The sequence below is a fragment of the Anser cygnoides genome, chromosome 2, assembly GCF_040182565.1.
Source record: "Anser cygnoides isolate HZ-2024a breed goose chromosome 2, Taihu_goose_T2T_genome, whole genome shotgun sequence".
NCBI lineage: Eukaryota > Metazoa > Chordata > Aves > Anseriformes > Anatidae > Anser > Anser cygnoides.
In genome coordinates, this window is record NC_089874.1 from 138,880,748 (window position 1) to 138,895,975 (window position 15,228).

Consider the following 15,228-nt stretch of genomic DNA (forward strand, 5'->3'; position numbering starts at 1 on the left):
CATGAAGCAATGCTGTGAACATGAGTGGTTATATGATCAACGTGGACATTTTATATTTCTTCAAAACCTGCTTGATTTAGAACTGTAGGGTCCATAGGCTGACAGATACAGAACAGGCTAAGGAATTGTCCTCCTTGTGTTCAGCTACACTTTCAGTTCTTGAAAATACATCTGTTTAATTTGTGCCATTTTATTTCTGTTCATGAACAGGCAACAAGTTTTGATAGCTAAAAAGTTCTGAAATCTTGTACTGGAGAGCCCTGCATTCTCCAGACTGCTCTGGATTGACCTGAAGTTGCATGCTGACAACTCAGAAGTGCTCAATCAACATCCAATAACAGGAAACTTGTCTATGCAGTATTCAAAATATTGCTTTCTGTTATTTATTCTAGATCAGGAATTCGCTTCCAGAGAGATCTGAATGCTGCACATGCATAGAGCCACCCTGCAATGTGATATTTTACCCCTGGAGAACTCCTAAAGCTCTTTTTCTACCCCTAAAACTCTTTTCCTGCCCCTTTAATCATCGTCTCGGCAGAGGCAGTTTTGGGCAAACACTCAACAAGCTCATTCCTTTCCAGAGTGTTTGGTAGATAAAAGCTGCACAGTCAGAGATGTGGAAGGCAGTTCTTGTCTTAAAGTGTCTCCTGTTCTCACATTCATCAGCAAGGAAGACAAGCTGCCCGGCTGGAGCTTTGCTTTTTCTAAGCTATCTGTTGGCAAAATGAAATGACTCTACATTTACCTGGAACTCTGAGATGTGCCCACATAAACCAATATAGTCAGGAGGAAAATCTATGCTAACATCATTATTTCCAACATAAATTGAGGTTTAGGGCATGCCGTGCCAGCTGATGTTTTCTGTCCTTGAACATAACATTTCACTTCATTTTGTCTCCAAAATAGGGACAATGGTACTTAACTACATTTCTGACGTGTTTTCAGACTCAGGGCCAGATACCTTTTTTAAGAATGACTTATTTTTATCTCAATTGCTCATAAGGGACACCGTACACAAATCACTTTCAGGCTGTGGGTGATTCTTGCTTTATGATTTAGGTTGCTAAGTAGCCTCTGTGTTCAGAGACACAAGGAATCCTCCTGGTAGTTGTGGTGCAGCTATCTTCACAAGCATCCAAAATATTTTCTCAAGTTGAAAAAATTCTCAGGGATTTCCTGCTGAGGCTCAAAGGCAGTCATATATTTTATTTATTTTATACCAAGGCATGTAAGTAAAAACTTGCATATCTGAAAAAAAAAGATACTAGATAGAAAACAGTAATAAAATTAACATTATTGTTTTAAGAAACTTGGTAATAAATACATTTCCCCTCAACATTAAAATGCTTGTTATTTTGCACGACAATAAATACAGCATAGCTCTAGCATAGAGAAAAGCCAAGACTAGGTACAAGAAGTCCATGTGGTTTCTTAAAAAAGCTCAGGTGATTTATAAAGGTTTGGCATCTTGCATTTGATGTACTTTGATACAACTTGTGCTTTAATTTTATCTTTACCATGGTTTTTAAACAGTCCCATAATATGGAAATATGAGAGGAAAATTTGTTTGATTACAGGATTTTGCCTTTAAATATTTTCAAAGTAAGAGATGTGTAAACTGATTGAAACCAATCCTTGAAATAATAAAAACAAGTGTCTTGGTGGCTATTCTACAGAAATGCAAATTTTTTAGCTGTGGGTGCTCAAACCTGACCAGCCAATTGGCAGAGGACCAATTCCTGGTCAGTTCCTCAACTCTTTACACAATTTAAAAAAAAAAAAAAAGAGAGAGAAAGAAAGAAAAGAATAACGACAGTGAGAAAGAGTAAAGAAAGCAGTATTTACTTCCCAAGTGATGACAGCTTGAGGTTCTTAAGCTATTATACAAAGCCAAGAGGAGAAGCAATAGGTATATTCCAGAACACTTCCCAGCATAACTTTGGGTCGTTCTGGTCTATACTTTTAAAACTACCAACAAAAAAACAACAACAAAAAAAAAAAAAAGAAAGAGAGATATTTCCATGCACTGTGCTGTTCTTATGCCAGCACATATCATCACAATCACAACTGTGAATCTAAGTCATTTTCATAGCCCAATCTAATATAGATTGATTATTCCCCACAACATCGTTAGATAATGTCCACAAAATGCCACAAGCTCTGGCAGAGTCCAATGTTCTTAAAGTACCGATAGGTCGTGGCAAGACTTGGACTTGAGTTTGAAGGCCATATTCTTGTTGTTCTTGGCAACTATTTTGCCCCAGAACCGCCTGGCTTTCTTCGGGATGCTCTCCCTCCGCTTCTGGTAAGCCAGTCGCTTCTCGTTCTTTTCCTTGCTGTCCCTCCGGAGCCGGACTTGCCTCACGATGCCTTCAAAGAGCTCCTTCACGTTGTGCTGCACAGCTGCCGAGGTCTCGATGAACTTGCAGTCGAACACAACGGCGCATGCTCGGCCCTCTGCAAAATCGCAACAGGGACATGTCATGAGATGTCACGAGCCTGGGAGGGAGACAACACAGCTGCGGGCTGCCACGTGCGGGGAGCCAGCACCACCGGGGGAATTCCTCAAGCCTAATATAGCCGGGGATAAGTCTTTAATCATCTAATGCTGCCTGGTAGGCCATGATTCATCTGGTCTGTGTCACACTCCCTTCGCAGCGAGGGGGGTCAGTCTCCCCCTGGAGAAGCCCGGCCCTTGTCATCGGCTGTGAAGGGAGAGAGCTGGGGCTAACTGACACGCTGAGACATCGAGGGGGAAGAGCTCAGCCATGACTCAAAATCACCTGGTCACCTCGTGTGCAGACCGCCCCAGGTCACCTTAAAGGATGGTGGCAGTGCTGTTCGTGTGTACAGCACATCTCTTGTTACCACAGGGGGCAGGACCCTATCCCCTCCACAGGTTGTGTGTATAAACCAGGGTCTTCAGACGGTATCAGTTTTGGTGTGAGCATGTACAAAAGTCCTTAAATAAAGGCAAAACTATGCCCATAAATTCAGAGGTACATATGAAATCACAGTCCTTATCCTTAACATAAGAGAACACACACTAACCCTAGCAGCTGTCTTTCACATGCAAGTCAATTTACGCTGTCTTCTGACTTGCTGTGAACTCATCGCCAGGATGACTAAAATGACATGAATCCATCTGCCGTCTTTCAAAGGATTTTTCAAGTGGGCCAGAGAGGCATGAGAAGGAAAACAGTCACCTCTGGGCTCCCAAAGACCTACCTCAGCTCAAACTCTTCACTTAGAGCAATTGTGACAGGGGCTAGAGTGCATATCCCCAGTGAAACAAAAGCCTAGTTCAACTGGGAAATAAAAAAGTGGAACAGCTGCAGAGAGAAGAATGCTGAGCTGAGGAACCCATGTTTCTTGTTGGCTCTGGCCAAGACGAGATTATCTAATGCACTGCTATGTGTTAAGCCACCTAAACCTCAGGGAGGACTGTCTAAGAAGAGATTTTACTGACTGAAGAGCTTGAGGGTTGGCAGCAGCTTTCCAGGTGGTCTCTCTGTTCCTTTTTATGGGCTTAGGACTCCCCGTGCTTTGGGTGCAGGGCACAGGCTGTTTATTTATCCCCCTACATGCAGCAGAAGGAGGGCTGCTGTAGCATCCCAGAGCAAGGCACCAAGGAGGCTGTGCAATACCTGCCCAGGTTAGTGAAATGAAAGGTGAGAGGGAATTTTAATTCATCTGGAAGTAAAATGTCAGAGAGGATAAGGAACTCCTTAAACAAAGAGAGGATATTTGGCAGCAGAAAAAAAGGGTTTTTGCATAAATATGTATTGGAAACCCAAAGGGTTCCTAGCTACCAGAGCAATCTCATTTTGCAGTGGTTTTATGCTAGGAGCTGGAAGGGAAAAAAATCAAGCTGCTTGTATGATGGAACTTAAATTTCGGAAAGGGATTATCCAACATGTAACACCGTTGACCAATGGAGGCTGAAAAAAATGGCAGACCCTCCCCAGTCCTCTGTCCGCTGTTCCAGCCCTCTGTTGCTTTATTGCTCTTACTGCCTAGTCCTGATCACAGTGTACGCAGCCAGAGCTCCCTATGTTGTTCAAAAGCTCTTATGTGACTCTTAAATTTTACATAGTTTTTACCCTCATTGTTCTCCTTACCTGCCACTGAAACTTCGCGGCACCTGACAAGGTCGCTTTTGTTGCCAACCAAAATAATGGGAATATCTTCTTTCTGGCGAGCTCTGCGGAGCTCTATTCTGAGTTCAGAGGCCTTCTCAAAGCTTGCTCGGTCTGTGATGGAGTAGACAATCAAGTATGCATCTCCCACTTTCATGCAGTGGTCTCGAATCCATTCTCCTTCACGCTGTTCGAACAAAATGGTCAGACATTGTTATGCCCTGAACAGGTTTTACTTAGAAAATATAATGTTAGCGAATCCAAACACATTCCTGCTGTAGCTGCACTGGGTATGGTTTGAATCACAGTTGTACTAAAAGCCATTCCAAAGTGGTGACCATATGAATACTTCATCATAAAGGAGGGTAAAACTTGCCCCAGATAATTCATTGTGCTGGATTTAGGCTGGAATGAACATGGTCTGGAAAATGGCTTGAATGTTTTGTTTTATCATTAAAAAAATAAAGGCTTGTTCTTCTCAGGCTCACACTACAGAGCTATTAGGCATGCTTGGCTTGGTTCAGGGAGGGAATTTATCCTGTATTTTCCCTGATGCTGAATTATGGAAAACACCTACTTTTTTTAGGAAAAGATACCTATTTTTTCTATTAACACATTTATATGCAATTCTTCTTTTAGCATGTGATTGGCATACATAAATAAAAGTACCTTATTATCCCACATGTCGAGCAGTATAATGGTTGCACTCTCCCCATCCACCATCAGGGTTCTTTCATACGTGTCTTCTGGAAAGAAAATCAGAAATGTTGGTAATATATTATTTTGTGGCATCATGTACATTACAAAAAACAAATAGTTGACTATGTATAATTTGTCCACAGTTCAAGTTATTGAGCCAAGTTTTGTGCTGGCTCACATTCAGTCCTTTCCTCATTTCCATCAGCATTAAACCTGCCCTCTGCTCATTACTGGTTGTCTAACTTTCCATGATATATGAAGGAGACAGAAAGATCAGGAAACGAAATGTTCATTATTTAGGTCGATATTCTCTTTATCTTATGTGGGAGAGAGAAAATAGAACCAGTGGAAGAAATAACCAAAGGCTGAACATTTGCCCCATGGGAGCAGCGGAGTCCAGTGAGGCTGAGTAATGGAAAATATTTGCTTTCTCTTTAGCAGGGACAGTTTACGGGTGAACAGTCACTGCTGCTGAGAGCAATACAGTTAACAGCCTACCAAGCAAAGAGGACAGGGGGTTGTGAGACAGGAGCTGTTGAGTTTTAGGGAGACTGAAATGACTGCTGCGTCCCATTTCTTTCCTATTTCACAGTTTCCCACATTACCTTTGATGTCAAAAAGCAAAGGAGTCAACAAACCACAGAAGATAATTATTTTGTGCCGAAACCACAAAAACTCATATCTAGATTATAAACACCACATGACTAAGTTCTGCTTAGATCATTGTTTGTGTGTGTGTGTGTGTGGCTGTTCCCACTCAATCACGATCAATCCGTGATGTTAAATCTCAGTCTAGCTTCTGCTTCAAATACTGATCTTCCTTCTTCTCCCCCAAATCCAGGGACATTTCGATGAGCAGTATGGGGTTTGGACCTATCCTGAGTCCTGTGTTGCTGGTCAGTGAAAAATGTTTGGCTTAGGGTTTCTGAGCATACCACACCTTTCATGGCACTGTGTCAGGGATCTGTCCCAACCACGTTTGTAGATAGAACCATGTCTTAACTCTTGCCTCATAAAAATTCTGCTGGGTATTAGCAGAGTGAACTTTCCCCTAAATTGTAATCACAGGCTTTCCTCAAAGCCAGGAATCTACATCCATGCAGAAGAATCAGCCAAAAATATTCCACATTTAAAATAAAATCAAACTTTGTAAACAAGAGCACAGGTTTGGCACAGCTTAAAGTGGAGGGATTCAAAATACAAAGCTAATCAAGGGGAGCCCTTTCCATTGTAGGCCAAGAGCATGACACTTGTGTTTGTGAGTTTGATTAATCTCGCTGCCAGTAGCAAAACTACTCCACAAAAGCAGCTGTATTCCCTCTGTGAATTGGCTGTCCTGAAACCGTCAACTCTTGTAATAATATTTCCAGTTTGCAAGCTAAAGTTTGGAGTTTCTTCAACTGATCAAACATCTGCATGGGAACAAACTCCATATGCACCAGAGGACAACATTTAGAGGACTACTTCTCTGTTCTGTGACACAAGGAGAGGCTACAAATATGTAACCACAGTACTTGAAAATGTTGTGCCCCAAATGGTCATACTCAGCAGTGATTTGCACCTCGGACAATCCTAAGGAACTTCTATAGGATATAAAACACACTGAAAGTGAACAATTAGTTCATCTCATACTTATTTTGAAGCTGACACTAAAAAAAAAAAGGAGAAATACAACAACAGCAAGTTGTCTGATACCTCCAATGAGCTGACCTTGAAAATCTGTCATGGCTACACTCCAAGCAATAGTTCTGGGAGTGCAAGTGAAGGAGGAAACCACACTGCTTTGCATGGAGGAGAAGGAAACCATCTGACAAGTGTGCAAAGTAAATCAGCTGTGTTTTCTGAATGATTGCCCAAGGGTCCTAACCAGGTCACTGGAGCAGCACTAGGAAAGGTTTTATCAGAGATATTCCAGGCTGAGAAGCTGATGGATTTTCAGAAAAAGTCAGTGGAAGGTGAAGGCAAAGCCTGCTTTTAGTGACCCAGGGTCACTGCACTGTGGGGAGCTTCGGATTCCCCAAAGGCACAAAGATCTGTACCTCCAGTCTGCGAGAGCAAGCAAGAAGGTGGCTCCTACCTTCCTAGCCCTGGGCTATATTAAATCCCAACTGTGTTAAGTCCTAGCATAAAGACAAAAAAAGCAGTGCGTTTTTGCTCCACTGAAGACTGGAAGAGAAGCCCAGAAACTCTCTGTGCTAGCACAGGCACTGACACACCAGGAAAGGATACAGGAGAGAAGAGAAAACTCCAATGTGTTGACCAGCAAAACCACCCAGCAATTTGCAAGTCCTCCCAAGGTGACAGCACCTGTGTCTTTAGGGCCACAGCAGACTTCTGTCATGGCACAACCCTTCTCCCACCACATCCCCTACACAGTATGCCTTACAGCTGGGTGCCATGACCCCTCTTTCTGCATTAGCTGCTCTTTGGGACTAAGGAAGGTTTCACAATCCTCACCAACACAGAGGAGAATAGCAAGGGGGAAGCATTAAAAAAAACCCTACAGCTTCTGACTTTTCCCCTGGTTTGGGCAACAGGAATTTCCCTACAGTGCTGAAGCATCTTTATTTATTTTTTCCTGGGGGAACCCAACCTGTGCGAGGAGCATGAAGGAGGGGTGGGCATATTTACTCAAACTCCATACAGCCTACACTGAGGCAACACATTTATACATAAGACTGAGATGACTTCTAACGGCAAATGTTTTCAAGGTGATTAAAAGACTGGGCAGGTTTTTTATTTTTATTTTGCATTACGTATTATTTCTAAGCACTGCACTCTCATAGACCATGGGGACTTCCAATGGCTTTCTCTGGCCTATAGAAAGCTGAAGACGACCCCATGGAGCCTGTGATGACACAAGGGTTGGACCAGCATGAAAGCTGAACGCCTTCCAACAGGTATTTTGAAACTAAAGAGCATGAGAATCTGTACTGTTCTCTTTCAGAGGCTTTAGAGTGCTGTTGGAGAGCATCTTACTCTGTGTAGCTTGATCTACTTTTTGACAATTAGATTCAAACATTCGCTGCATCAATTTTAGTTTAAATGGCCTCTCTGATTTTCTGTGCCAATTTCTGGCGACAGGACCAATTGCAAGCAAACCCAAACACCTCAGAGCACAATGACCTACCTCCCAGCACCTCGCAGTCGCTGTCGATGCTGTCGTGTACCCCCGCGAAGATGTTGGCCAGCGACGACTTGCCTACGCCGTGCTCCCCGATCAGCACCACCCGGTAGCAATTGCTGCCGGACTCAGAGGAGATGACGGAGTCGGACGACTCCGAGGACCAGCTCCTTCTGTAGTACTCGTCAGGGCTGATGGTGTATCGCTTCTGTGCGTTGTACTCGTTGGAGTCCTTCTGGACCAGCAGGTTCTTGCCGTCAGCGGGGATGCTCCACCGCTGCTGCTGCTGCTGCAGGCTGCTGGTGTGGGTGCGACGCATGGTAACGTTGTTGAGGGTCATTTTTTTACCCCTGGTGAGAAATACGGAAATCACACTTGTTACCCACAAAACAGTTGCAAATGCACTAGCACCCTCGTATTAACTCAAGGCAGCGCGTCCTGCTCTTGTATCCAGTATACAACAGAAGAAAATTGAGGCTTTGCACTCTTTCGCAGTTACTGGTATGCAAAGAAATATTTGTAGTTAGTGAGTCAGAGGCTTTTTCCTAGGGATGATGCCACCCTCACATGCTAAATCCTATCCTTTACAAGCTCACTGCCATGCTAGGTGCAGCCCAGCCCGGGGGAGGCATGGGGAGGGCCAGAGCACGCACACTGCTGTATCCCTGCTGGGACAGCCCTGCAGGCACCGGTCCCTACCCTGCGTGGTCGCCTGGGGGCAAACAGAGGGACCAGTCCCAGCTGCCTCCACCCCACAAACTTAGACAACACTCTTAAGAAAAGAAAGCCAAGCAAGCAAGCCTTGCTGTGATGGGGTGGATTTGGGTCTCCCCTACGGCAGGACAACGGCTGCTTCAGGTGGTGGCTTTCTGGCTGCTAAAAGGAGGGACACAGCCAAGCCCAATGGCTTTTCTGAGGAGGTACAGGTTTGAGCTACTACAGGAGGTAGCACTGGGAGAGAAGCTCATAAATTTAAAGATATTAAATCAACAACTTCATTTACTGCACAATTGGCTAAATAGGTTAGCTCTTCCTGTCTAAGCATGGCTCTTAATTACATTTTATTTAGCAAACTCTATTTTGCCTTGGTTGGAGTCAGAGGACAGTGATGTCATTCTCACTGGCCAACAGCTTCCATTTTTAGGAAAGTTACTTTGATGCATTCCAGTTCCCAAAGTGACAGTTATTTAGACATTTTTCTGTGTTTTTTTTTTGTTTGTGTGTGTGTGTGTGTTTTATTTTTTTATATCTGAAGTTTCTCAGCTCTCTTCTCCGTATTAGTAGGCAGGATAACTGCCCATAAAATTCACTAGATCACTTCCAAACTTGAATAATAAATGGTGAATGAAAAAAAAAAGTACAGCAACACATCAAAACGACATGTACAAGTCACTAGTCCGCTTCACACAACACTATCTGAAAACTTCTTAGAAAAAACACACGGCAGGTCAGAGAACAAACCAACAAAAAGCAAACTCTATCTGAACTTATTACAACACATGCGATATTTTCTCTGCGATGCACAGTGCTTAGAGGCAAAATTAGATCTAACTGGAGACCAGGCAGCAAGCAAAGACTGCTTCACAAATGAAGGGAAATATTAACCACAATTTAAATTTTTTTTTTCTTGGAGTTTCCCCATTTAAAAGATCAGATGAGAAAAGCCAGCTCCAATTCAAACTACAGCGCCTAAAGATAACCTTCAATAAACAATCCCCAAACAGCCTCGCTCACGAACATCTAATGATTTCTCCTCCAGCAAACTATCATCCCTTGCTAAGCAAATCCTAGCGAGACCAAGGCTTATAAGGCACGACTGCACATCGCGGTCCGAGTGCAGGCTGGTTTTGGTGCCACAAGCTGCTCGTAGCTGTTGGGATCTATCAAAGCAGCCACCACACACTGCACGAGACCCAGGGCACCTCGTCCAACAGTGTCTTACTTGCGCCTGGCTCCTGCTCGCAGTCGGGTCCGCGGCTCGCGCTGCCCTCCTCTCCCCGTAGACCGTGCTACACCGCGCTGCTCTGCCCAAGTAAATCCTCTCCCGCTTACGGGCTGCCTCTTTAATTCCCTCTCGGCAAACCTGGTTTATATTAAGCCCATCTGATCAGAGACAGGGCTTTTCCGTGACGTGGCTGGCCTTTCCATACAACAGCCAGCCCCCAGCTGGGAGGAAGCAGACATGCAGAAAAGCAAAAACTTACAAACAGGCTCAAAAGACTTACTTGAAATCATATGATTGGCTTAGCATTGCCAGTAAAACAAACACATTTGGGTCGTACAAGATGAAAACAGGAAAGTGGAAAAACACATAATAATAAGTGCCCTTCCACCTCAGTTTTTCAAGCAAATGCTATTAGAATCGATGATGTTTTAAAAATGACACGTCTCATTAATGCATAAAATGCTGTAAATGTATGATGTTCTCTGTCTGCAAAATGCAGCTGACTCCCTGCTGGACAAAATGATTCTTTGGAATAAGATATCCGAATGTTATTTTACAATTGCATCACAAGTAAGAATATTACTGTTGTTGTTTTTCAAATCTAATTTATACAATCCTGTTTTTCTCTGTCAGCTTCCAAGTCACTGCACTCAGTTTTCTGAACTGCACAACTAGCTCCCATTTCTGCTGTACCCCTTCAGTAACGAGGGCTTGACTCCTGTTTCTGCTCCTATTCCTTTTCACTAGCAAGGGCTTGCCAAAACACCTGGCCACACGCTGAGTGTTGCTCCAGCAGCATGCTGTCACTGGAAAAGATGTATGAGCACTAGCGGGCACAAAGTCTGGGCAGTGTAGTGCTGATTCTGCCCGTAGTTTATTAGGAGAGATGAATATATGGTGTATGTGCCATAAAACAAGTGCCTGCTCCTTAAATTTTTATCATCTCATAAGTCCTTGGCAGAAGAAAAAAAGAGTAAATCCAAAGCCGTAATGTATGCCCCTGGGTGACGCTTCTAACAAATGTGGAAATTACTTCTTGATTAACAGAGAAAGAATAATAAACATCTACAAACTACTCGGTAGGCATAGCACCAGTTACATAGAAGATTATGGAAAATGCCTACAGTTTTCCCTTATTTTAACAAACTCCTTGTTATTCTACTGCCCCCTCCTTTTTCCCCTCTTCCCCCCCAAAATGAACTGGTGACTGTCCCTCGCCTTGCACTTAGGAAGTCTGAAAAATTTCACTTCTGGGCAGAGGAAAGAGCATTTTGCTTCACAGTGCCATTCTCCTCTGTTCCACGTGATCAAGCTGCAGAGGGGAAGAACCTCTGGTTGCTGCCCAGCACTTACAGTGCAGACCTCTACATTTTTATGCCTCGATTAAACCCTGTCTAGTGGATAGATAGTGGACCTGTATGAAATTCTTCCATTGAAATATGCCCGCTTTCTTCCCCCTTTGGTTTTGTTGTCCCCTTGCATCTTTCATGAGGATTTTCAGGGACCTCCTGAGCCCACCCTCAAAGAGCCAGGAGCATTTCCCAAAGTCATGCACATTCATCAGTGCACGTGGAAATTACTCAGAGGTACCGAGGGGAGACCTGAATGCAAACAAGCCCTGATTTTGCATCACCCGGCTCGCCAGCAGCTGCCCGGCCCCCCGACCCTGCATCCCCACGTGGAGCGGCGTGTCCCTTTGCTGTTTGTGCTCACTGTGCGTGGCAAAACACAGCAAAAACTCCATCAGGGAAAGATTATGGCGTGGCCAGTGGAATTCGACACGGAACACTTTGCTCTTGTGCTGCCGGTACACTCAGCTCTGCAGTTGCTTTTATTTTTTTTTTTTTTGTGAAACATTGGAAGTGATGTAGGTGAGTGGGTGTCTGGAGAAGCGTGTGCTGCACCCGGGGTTCACTGAGCTCTCTTTACATTGCCTTCATTTGTCACCACGTGTGACAAAAGCAAAACCTGTCCGCCACGGGGCTGGAGGTATTTGTGGCCAGATCGCTGCCAGCAGAACTGTAGGCTCTAGCATCTCATCCAAATGTTTAACTTATATCATGGCAGAAAGCACAGGCAGTGGATATAAAACACGGTCAGAAAAGCCTTCGTGTTTAGCTGTGGTTAGTGTTAGATCAGGAATCGTTGGACATCGTCTTGTGTACTGTCCTCGTAGAACGCAAGGCAGACGCAGAAAACACGGCTCTCCAGCAATCCCTCGATATATCCCTGTGATAAAGCTGTCCGTTTGGACTGTCCCAGCTGTGGCACACAGCACTTGTACTGGGGAAACTTTCACACATGTTTGCCTTTGCACTTTTCCTTCTGAGCTTATCCTAGTTTTGCCAACTTGACAATTAACCCTGCAGCCCCCATTCTGGATAGGGTCTGCACGTGACAGAGAGCTCTTGTTCCTCAGGTAATGCCATCAGACCTCATGAATCTGTCATTATAACTGCGGGGAAAACATTTTCATTCCTTTAAAAAAAAAAATTTAGGGAGAATTGCAACATTTTCAGTCTTCTGCTACTTGCTTACGAGGGATAAGAGCAGATTGATTAATGAATCATGAACTGAGCCCTTCCCAAGAGGGCTGACTATCGACTTGCACTTCCAAATACAGCTCCGTAGACTGATGGGTGGTTCTGTGGTCCTGGACTGCTCTGTCCTCTTGCACTCTTTGCCGGTCAGCACTTCTGCAACAAAAACCGCCTGAAACAAAGGTACAAGAAGAGAAAAAACATAAGGCCAAGTGCTGTCGTAACACACACAAGGGCTTGGATGCTGCTGGCTGGTGCAATACTAAACACAGAGTGATTGCTTTTTGCCCATCTTATCCGTTGTGTGCTTCAATAGTCGCATCTTAGAGGAATGTTCCCTGCAGCCAGGACGAAATAAACACCGCAGAGCAACTGCTCTGCAATCTCTCTCTGGCCAGTTACAGTTACACCAGGTGATGCCCAGAGCAATTAGGCAGAAATTTTCCATTGGATATAAAACAGGAGCGCGTTTTAGGCTGGCACTTTATTAGCTGTTTTGTATTTATGTATATGAAGGCAAAAGTAGTTCCTCAAATTGCCATCTAGCACGAAGGTCATGCTAGAGAGGGTCTGAATCAGCTTGGAGGTGGAGGGAAATGCAAGGGAAAAACAACGACGACAACAACGATAAAACCAAGGAGAGTAAAACTCAGATTTATTTTGCTCGAAATTGAACGCTGTGTCTGAAAGTACACTTGCTCCCTGCACATTCAGCAGAAGAGTATATCTTTGGTTTTCCCTGTAAATGACCTACTTTAGCAGACTGTGTTCCCAGCAGTTAGTTGCCTGCAAAGGCAGTGAATCCAGTCCACCACCCTTCTTCCCTCCACACCATACCAGCATTTTACGTTTTTTTCCACTTCCCACATCCATCAGTGTTGGCTGGCCACATGGAAACTCTCCGTCCCCCTGTAGCATTAGGTTATCAGCTTGCCAGCGGACAGAAATGTGTTTGGGGGACAGGCATGAAGCTGGGCAGAACAGTGCGGACCCACTGCTATGGGGCAGGCAAATGAAGGATCGTGTGCTTGGGGAGAACTACTGAGGGTCTTAAGTGGGGATAGGGAGAGAAGGAGACTCAGAAACTAAGGAATAATAAAGTTTTGATCTATTTTACTGGGAAGAGAGTCAAAAAATGCTCCTGAAAGTGCTTCCCTATCTAAAAATGTTTAATAAATGAGCCAGTGCTCCCCTCAGAGGGGCAGATTTGGTTGCCTCTTCTTCCAGCAATTGCTTACAAATGGTACTGACATTGTTCTACCACCTTCTTTTCTCCCACACCACAGCAGCATTTTACAATTCTTTACTTGAACAGTAAAAGCAGGAGATGATCTTCTGGTGGTGGAGCACAAGGACAGGGGAGAAGCATTGATCTGTTCTTCCTCTGTGCAAGACAGCAGGAAAAGCTGGCATTAGAGCTCTGAGGGAATAGGATTGTCTTTAATCAGCTGCCTCATTAGGGAACCCCTCATTAGTCTATTACTGGCAGATAATCTGGATTCTGATGTACCAAAAGGAAGGTGTGCTCCACATTTGAGCTTTGCAGAGCCCTTGTAGTTGTGATGAGTGTCCAAAAAGTATTTTCCCCATTAATACAGTAAGGTGTCAAAGACGAATATTAAGTAGAGGGTGAAAAATGAGCAGCCAAAGGAAGCTATGCAGTCAAGTTCATAATAAATTACAAAGTTACAAGTTTCTTTTTAGTTTATTTAAACGAAAAAAAATAAAACTGGTATCAGATGTGGGGGGAAAAAAAAACACACAACAATAACAAAAAGCAAATGGAAGAAGTGAATAATTTCAGTAAGAGTTAGAAAAAGGAGGGCCTATTTCCCACCCTTGCATTGAATGACATTAAAGAATTCTGCTGATAGTTGCCCAGAGAACAGGATTAAATCATGCATGACTTAAATAAATGTACTTTTCAAGTAGAATCGATGTAAATTAAAAAAAAATAAATCATAATATTCTAATAATAGTAGGATGTGAGTTAGCCATAAATGTTCTTTGAATACAGAGCTAAAAAAGCCTTTAGAGAAATGGTAGCAGCGTAGACCATTTTCTGCAGCTGGGATTTTTGCAGCACGTCACAGTCCTCGGTGGAGTCTGGTTCGTGAGTCACAGTCTCCTTTTCAACTTGGGGTCGTGACTTTCCAAAACAAATCCCACTTGCTTTTATAGTAGAAAGCCATGGTGGTATTTAATGATAAGCAACCTCTGCATCAGCAAAACATAGGTTGGAAATTTCAGCAGAATATCCCGGGTCTCTGATCTTCAGAAGTACTAAGGAGAAATCCAGAAAAAGGTCTTTTGATCCAACCACAAATTCTCCTTCCTCCCTGCGATACCCAAAGCTGTCACACAAAGGGTAACCAACAATCATTGCCAGGATTTCGGGGTGCTGGGTCACAAAAACCTGCCTATACTTCAAAAACTTCCCAACATTTGACAGAAAGCAGAGATATATCATCAGAGGCTTCCCGGCAAGTCGTCCCACAGTCTCCAGGGAGGTTTGCTCCAGCTATCATCGCTGCCTGTCAGTTTTTATTGCCATTTTCTCCAACTCTCCATGCACGGACACACATTCGCCAACTAGCACCCACCAGTTTGCGCTCCGATTGCATTTATCTCTGTGATAAACCTGTCTAGGGTGGGAAGAGAGCGCCTCATTTCCCGTGCACGCCGCTTCGCTCTGCAACCCACGTAAGCATCGGATTGTGAAACTCCTTCTGGTTTCACATCAGCTGGGGCCTGTTATCTGCGTGGAGGAGTCCCTGCCAT

The 15,228-nt window shown here is 43.9% G+C and overlaps 1 protein-coding gene across 1 annotated transcript; it reads right to left on the reverse strand.

Moving 5' to 3' along the window:
• Window positions 1–1,180: 1,180 nt before the first annotated feature.
• GEM (GTP binding protein overexpressed in skeletal muscle) lies at window positions 1,181–10,081 on the reverse strand. Its single transcript, XM_013172353.3, has 5 exons — window positions 9,905–10,081; window positions 7,969–8,312; window positions 4,809–4,885; window positions 4,122–4,326; window positions 1,181–2,457 (listed from the first exon to the last, which is right to left on the reverse strand). The coding sequence occupies exons 2-5, from the start codon at window positions 8,300–8,302 to the stop codon at window positions 2,180–2,182; spliced, it is 894 nt and encodes a 297-aa protein (XP_013027807.1). The 5' UTR covers window positions 8,303–8,312; window positions 9,905–10,081; the 3' UTR covers window positions 1,181–2,179.
• Window positions 10,082–15,228: the final 5,147 nt, after the last annotated feature.

Bases quoted from the DNA above. Each gene is read 5' to 3' on its own strand.
- GEM (XM_013172353.3), bottom strand. From the start codon at position 8,302: ATGACCCTCAACAACGTTACCATGCGTCGCACCCACACCAGCAGCCTG. The intron at 4,327-4,808 runs GTACTTTTATTT...TTGTTCGAACAG, and splicing joins TCGACATGTGGGATAATAAG to CGTGAAGGAGAATGGATTCG. The intron at 2,458-4,121 runs GTAAGGAGAACA...GCGATTTTGCAG, and splicing joins CCGCGAAGTTTCAGTGGCAG to AGGGCCGAGCATGCGCCGTT.